Below are 6,798 nucleotides of genomic sequence, written 5' to 3' on the forward strand. Positions count from 1 at the left end.
ATTGAGAGCCATTTGAGTACCCAAGCTGCCTACAAGCTACTTGTGAGTTTTCACTTGTCCAATCATATATGCAAATTCGACTTCACTCGCCTTGGTACTTCATTTCTAACCGACCAATATTCGATGAATTTCCAGAGGAATCTCCAATAAGACGTAATGAATAATTTTCCAATTGCTGTTCATCTAGACCAATACAATTCGATAACCATACATTAAAAGAAAACAAAATATTAAAACGACAGTTTACAAACATAAGCTTTAACACATTTGTTTTTTAACTTCCTCCCTCTTTCACCTTTTTAGTCCGTGCCCTCTATAAAGGTTGGTTTCTTAGGGCGAAAAATGCAAATTGACATACCGGCACAAGCGGGTAACCATAGCTATACTGGAGAGTTAAAACGTATATGAGTTTTGTTTGCTATAAAATAGTAACCCTTGCAACAACATTGATAATAATCGCAGTTATTTGTGGTCTTTTGCAAAACCCGGAGCTGCCCTTTAATTATGAATATATTTTTATTTCTAGACATAATATGCATGGGCCTCGAAGGATGTTGGCTAAAAATTTTAAACTGAACTTGAATTGACATAGGGCCTACACATCCTATCCTTGTTGAACGATATGGTTCATTGATGTGGGCTGTCGTGAGTAAATTACTCATCGATACCTGGCACAACCTTTAAATGAATAGGACGGATAAAGGCATGCGAGAGATGGCAACAAACCGTCTAGGTAAAACACGTGTTCAACAAACCGTCCAGGAAGAAGAACCTTTTAAAAAGACGTGTTTGAGTATACAAACTAGTTACCAATTCGTCATGGTATTCTACCTACAGGCACACGTAACAGAAATAGCATTCAACTATAGATTAAAAAAATATCAAAACTTTGACAAGAACACATATTCCTACCTTATACCATAGGCCAAAGGCTGCATTCTCAAACATTGCATATTTCAGGTAAGACGTCCAGCTTCATTTCATTTTTAGTCGCGTGCAACGTGACTCTACAGCTCACTATGTCGGTCGGTTGGTCGGTATACACTAACTTGAGCACGCGACTGCAGCCATGTATATGGCCTTGTTAAACATCACGTATCTTATTCAACCACATAAAAGAAAAAATGAGTGGACAACCCCCCCCCCCCCCTCTCCCCCCCCCCCCCCAAATGGGGGGAAAAGATATATTTTTTTTAATTAAAAAAAACGGAAATGGGTTCTTAACCTCTCTCTCATACACAATGCAATCATGGTGTTATTAATATTTCTATATGATATTCCATCATCTAGTCGAATCTCTGTGCCATTATTTGTCTAATATATTATTACATAGGCAGGTTTCTGATACGACATTATGGTATCTATCAGACTATAACCTAACTCAACCTTCCATGATACAGCAATAACATGTGAAACCTACGGGATACTGTATTGCGGACATTTCCTATTGCACTGGACAATGTTCTCGTATGTGGGGATACAGTACTATAAATCGGGTGCAAAGTTGGTGATGATAATTTGTTTGTCATAATGATAATACTGACGATTGATATTATGAAATAATGTTTGGAATGATTGACTGATGAAGATAGTTTAGGTCTACCGTGATGAAGATAGTGAGTAATGTTAATATAATAATTATATTGTACATTGGTTTCTGAATCATGTGTCCGCATTGGTTAAAATATGTCACATGATGTTCCTCATCACGTGTTCTGTAAATAGTTATTATTTCACTCTTCTTGGACTATATCAATCCAAACATATTCTACTTATTAGTATTGTATATTAATTTTATTATTCAATAAATCGGAATAATCCAAAAAAGTCTTTACTTACAAATAGTGAATTCAATCTAAAAGAAAAACACATACAAAAAGAGGAATTAATTTGCAAAATATAGTTACAGCAATAATTTTGTTTAGGTATTTCAGATGATTTTGGAAGACATGGGCCTTCCTCTCCACTCTGAATTTAGAAGGGGTATACAATAAGGAAGCACATTACTAATGTAAATGGCAACACCATTACAAATATTCGTTCTGTCCAGCAGAAAAAAAGTAAATTTAAAATACCCAAGGGATTTAAGATTTTTGTCTGCTGTTAGTCATGAGAAATGTCATTTTTGCTTCTTAACCACCAAAGGAAAAGTTCGTGCTTATTGAAATTTATGTTTCATTTTAGGTTACCATATTTCTTGTTTTTATACAGGTGATTGCACGTAAGGTGGGGGCGGTGAGTCATACAAAGATTTGAATCTATCATCTTCCATAACAGAAGCGTATGACGGAGGAAGGTCGTGAGAAGGGCCAGGGTCTTGAGAATAGAACGATGTTGCTGAATCCTCATTGGGTTGTTCAGCACCTTCATTGACAACTCCTATAGGACGAGTTGTATTTACATTATTTGCTGAAGTACTTCTATTGCGGCACAGACAGGCGTAACAGCAACAGTAAAGGCCAAGGAGTATCAGAAAAATTATAACAATTATAAATCCATTAGAAAAAAGTCCAACACCATTGTCAGAGAAATCATCGTCGACAAAATCGTCATCAGAACCATTTTCATCAGAATCACGTAATTCTATAATGTTAATTGTGAATACAGTATAATTAATTTGAATTTTTACGGATTCAATTCTACAAAATATTGCTAGTCATTTATGTTTAAAATTTAAACTATAAACCTGAAAAATACTTCAATTTTACCGGATGGTGGCAGTGTCGGTTGTCAGTTAAATGCAACTTTATCACTAAGACCAAATATAGACATGATAATGTCATATCACCACCATATTTGACAACATCACATTTTTTGTGTCAAACTAGTGTAGACAGAGCTTTAAATATATTCATTTACGTCACGGAACTATCAACTCATAAGTGGCTTACCTTTATAACATTTTAATTTAACAATAAAACAGTACGGATCGTGATCAAAATGCTGCTTGCAGCCCTTCAAACTATCTTCAAGTCCATTACACGTAAAACTAACTTGGTTGGAATCGTCTGGCTTGGAGTAGCCGTACAATTGCTCGCCTCTTGAGTATCCAAGCTGCCAACAAGCTACTTGTGAATTTTCACCTGTCCAATCATTTATGCAAATTCGGCTCCACTCTCCTTGATACTTTACTTCTAACCAACCAACATTCGAGGAATAATCTCCAGTAAGACGTAATGAATAGTTTGGAAATTCTTGATCTACACTATCTTCATATTCATCTAGATAATAGAATCACGATACATTAGAAAAATGCAAATCTACATAACAAGTATTATTATTTTAGTTCCTGATAGCATACCTTTTTGAGATTGATTCTTCTCGATATTAACCTAAAAAATTACCCTTCTTTAGTTCGCGACAATAATTCAAAATTATGCCCGTAGGCCTACATTGTGATTTACTGTACTCTACCACTCTATAGCATTCTCCAGAAACGTTGACATTTTCACAACCATATTTTATTTCCTTTGGAATCACATGGTTTACCGCAAGCCTAACTTTATACACTAACCTGAACATATGAAACGAACTTTAAAGTCACTACACTTCCTGTTTGGCTGGTCCACATTTTTACATTTGAGGCCCGAAGAAGCGCTACAAGTAACATCCTCTCCAGTTGCAGTGTAAGGCAATCCACTAGCAGTCTGACATTCGATAGCTGTTGGATTTTCACACATTTCATCGGGATACTCCTAGAAAATGTAACAGAAAAGGTTCTTTCTCCCAACAAATGTAGTAGAGCCTACATTAATGAGATTTTGTCAAGTCGTCCAGTGACAAAAGAAGGAAGAAGATTTACAAAAAATATCAATTTAGGCCCTAGTTACATAAGGGGCCATCTTACTGCAGTAATTGCATTTTGTTTACTCTTTAACCGGTTTATGAAATTATTTAGCAGCTTTTTGGGTGTAACCATACACACTATTTCTTGCCGTTAATTGCAGTAAAAAATGTTACTGCATTAGAATAATTTTGACATGATCCCTCGAATCATTTGAACCCTGTAATCATGCTTCAAGTGTAAATTAAGCAAAGCAAACTATTGATTTCATTAAAAAAGAACTGTTATTTTAGATGGACAGAATGTACTTACGCCGTACAAATCACTAACAGTCTCAAAATCGCCAATGTAGGTTGGATCATCGTAGTTAAACCACCGCGTCCACTGGCCTGCAATGTAAATTCAATGTAAATACCAATAGGCCTAGTAGAATTATGTTGATAATCATATTGGGGTAGGGTTTTTTTGATCGTCTGGTTTGTCGTTTTGATCTTCTGGTTTGTTTTGATCGTCTGGTTTGTTTTGTTTTGATCGTCTGGTTGTTGTTTTGATCGTCTGGTTTGTCGTGTTGATCGTCTGGTTTGTTGTTTTGATCGTCTGGTTTGTTTTGATCGTCTGGTTGTTGTTTTGATCGTCTGGTTTGTCGTTTTGATCTTCTGGTTTGTCGTTTTGATCGTCTGGTTGTTGCTTTGATCGTCTGGTTTGTCGTTTTGATCTTCTGGTTTGTTGTTTTGATCGTCTGGTTTGTTTTGATCGTCTGGTTGTTGTTTTGATCGTCTGGGTTGTTCTTTTAATCGTCTGGTTTGTTCTTTTGATCGACTGGTTTGTTTTAATCGTCTGGTTTATTGTTTTGATCGTCTGTTGTTTTGATCGTCTGGTTTGTTGTTTTTATCGTCTGGTTTGTGGTTTTGATGGCTGGTTTGTAGTTTTGATCGCTGGGTTGTTTTGATTGTCTGATTTGTTGTTTTGATAGTCCGGTGTGTTTTGATCGTCTGGTTTGTTTTGATCGTCCGGTTTGCATGTTTGTCGTGTCATATCATGTACAAATATCTCATTTTGTCAAAAGACGTTTTTTAAATAGTATAATTATTAATTAATTATTAAGAACTTATTGACATATTATTTGCTGATCTCTCTACCTGAAGTAACTGAAATGACAAATGACAACAAGATAATAATTGTCAACCTCGATGGACACATCTTTCAGAAAAGAGCTCTGTAAAAAAATTGAACAAGTTAACACAATCAATTTCTTATTTCAGAACCTTATTTCAAATCGAATATCAAAATTAATGAAAAAATAACACGATTTAAAATACTTTCTGCTTAAATACATGATTGATTTAATGTTTTAATGTTTACGAACATTGTTAAAAAATAACATTTTAGAAGTAGTTCCATCCACACTGTAAAACATACATATTTTATAAGTACCAAATTAATAAAGTGCAAAACATAGGTACAATGTGGACTAATCAGGCTTGACGTTTTCAAATTCAACAAGGTCCATAGTTGGTGCTCCCTGATACATTACGGAATAAACTTACGCAAGTCTGTCTTACGTGGTCTTCTAATACAAAATGTTAACAGTTTCAATGACGTTTGCTGGTCTATTTATTGAGAATGAGTATATATTTCGAATAATATCATCAGGAACTAATGTCCTTATTTGTTATGTTGTACAATTTATTTCATTTTACCTTGTATCATTGCGATGGTGGTACGCTACCAATTGTGTTCCTTTTGTTATCTCTTTTCTTGTTACATTGAACTTGTTACGGGTCAGTAAAATAATCAAAAAGCATCAAATAAATTCAATCAATCAATCAATAAAATGCCATTTTCTATGGAAACTATAGTAAATCGTGAAGTATTCTAATAAAGGCTTACTTAAAAAATCCGGTAAGCTTGGTTTCCGCAAAGCAAGGACTTACGCGCACCAATTTGACCAATCACGATGCGCGAATCATTGGAACTCTCGCTTGTGATTGGTTAACACACTTGCGTTACGTCTACGTCGTTGCATCTAAAGCTTAGTTCCCACTAGAACGTAACGCAAGGACGTAAACGCAACGCAAGCATTTTAACCAATGACAAGCGAAGTTATAGACAGTTAGCAATCACAAGCGAATAAGCCATCGCTTGTGATTGGTCAATTTACTTGCGTTGCGTCGCCAGTGGGAACCACGCTTAAATGTATTACCGTACCCTTTAAACTGTTATCTACACATCGGTCCAAAATCAATACATTCTCGTAATGTTCAATGTTAAAATAAAAAAAAAATTAAATTAATTAAAATTATTCCAAAATGACAAGAACATAGATAGACAAATATTCAAATATTATTTAAATATAAATTAGAAAATGTTATTCTTTCCTGGTATAATTTAATACATAATTAAATTGATAGTCTTAGTAAAGTAAACTGTTATTCAACGGAGATAACAGATAAATTAAGAACGGCTACTAATAGCTACAACTTAGTTCACTACTATATAGATACATTGTTTATTTCTATGATTCTACCAAATAATATTTCAATTTATGATTATTACATTAATATTGTTAATATCATTATTACTAAAAACACCAGTCAGTCATGTTGTAATGCAATTAAAATGCTACGATTAAAAGTAGGCATATTGCTAAGACACACATTGCAAAAGATAATGTAACCCGTTGAACAGCAATGTGTTGAAACGAGACAAAGACAGGCATGAAGGCGCCTTACACTTTTATGTACCCACTAGCGCATAGTCTCTCTAAAGACGCAACACAAGCGAGTTGACCAATGACAAGCGACTGTTCGAATAATCCGTCGCTTGTGATTGGTCAACTCGCTTGCATTTTTAGAAACAAAAGCTTAAGCAAAAAGTAAACAATGCATACAATTAGATTATATGATCATCACTAGGCAGTTTAAAATTTCTCTCAATTAAAATTATTTAATATAACAATTAAATTTTAATATTAAAACTAAAAAATTAAACCAAATATATTTTTTACATGATTA

At 34.4% G+C, this 6,798-nt stretch overlaps 1 protein-coding gene across 2 annotated transcripts; it reads right to left on the minus strand.

Annotated features, from left to right (window-relative positions):
* Positions 1 to 1,358: 1,358 nt before the first annotated feature.
* Positions 1,359 to 5,808, minus strand: LOC140056510 (uncharacterized). 2 transcript variants are annotated; one of them, XM_072101906.1, is made up of 6 exons: positions 5,485 to 5,808; positions 4,924 to 5,000; positions 4,097 to 4,173; positions 3,515 to 3,695; positions 2,892 to 3,221; positions 1,359 to 2,583 (listed from the first exon to the last, which is right to left on the minus strand). In XM_072101906.1, exons 2-6 carry the CDS (start codon positions 4,982 to 4,984, stop codon positions 2,204 to 2,206), a joined length of 1,029 nt encoding a protein of 342 aa, XP_071958007.1. In that variant the 5' UTR covers positions 4,985 to 5,000; positions 5,485 to 5,808; the 3' UTR covers positions 1,359 to 2,203. The 2 variants fall into 2 exon arrangements, with proteins under 2 accessions (XP_071958007.1, XP_071958006.1); XM_072101905.1 differs by having other exon boundaries at positions 5,332 to 5,808.
* Positions 5,809 to 6,798: the final 990 nt, after the last annotated feature.

This window comes from Antedon mediterranea, chromosome 8 (genome assembly GCF_964355755.1).
Source record: "Antedon mediterranea chromosome 8, ecAntMedi1.1, whole genome shotgun sequence".
NCBI classification, from domain to species: Eukaryota; Metazoa; Echinodermata; class Crinoidea; order Comatulida; family Antedonidae; genus Antedon; species Antedon mediterranea.

What these genes read in the sequence shown, in the direction of transcription:
- LOC140056510 (XM_072101906.1), bottom strand. Translation starts at nt 4,984, where the DNA reads ATGTGTCCATCGAGGTTGACAATTATTATCTTGTTGTCATTTGTCATT. An exon ending in TGTCATTTCAGTTACTTCAG is followed by an intron (nt 4,174 to 4,923) that starts GTAGAGAGATCA and finishes TTTACATTGCAG; the next exon opens with GCCAGTGGACGCGGTGGTTT. An exon ending in AGTTCGTTTCATATGTTCAG is followed by an intron (nt 3,222 to 3,514) that starts GTTAGTGTATAA and finishes TCTATTATCTAG; the next exon opens with ATGAATATGAAGATAGTGTA.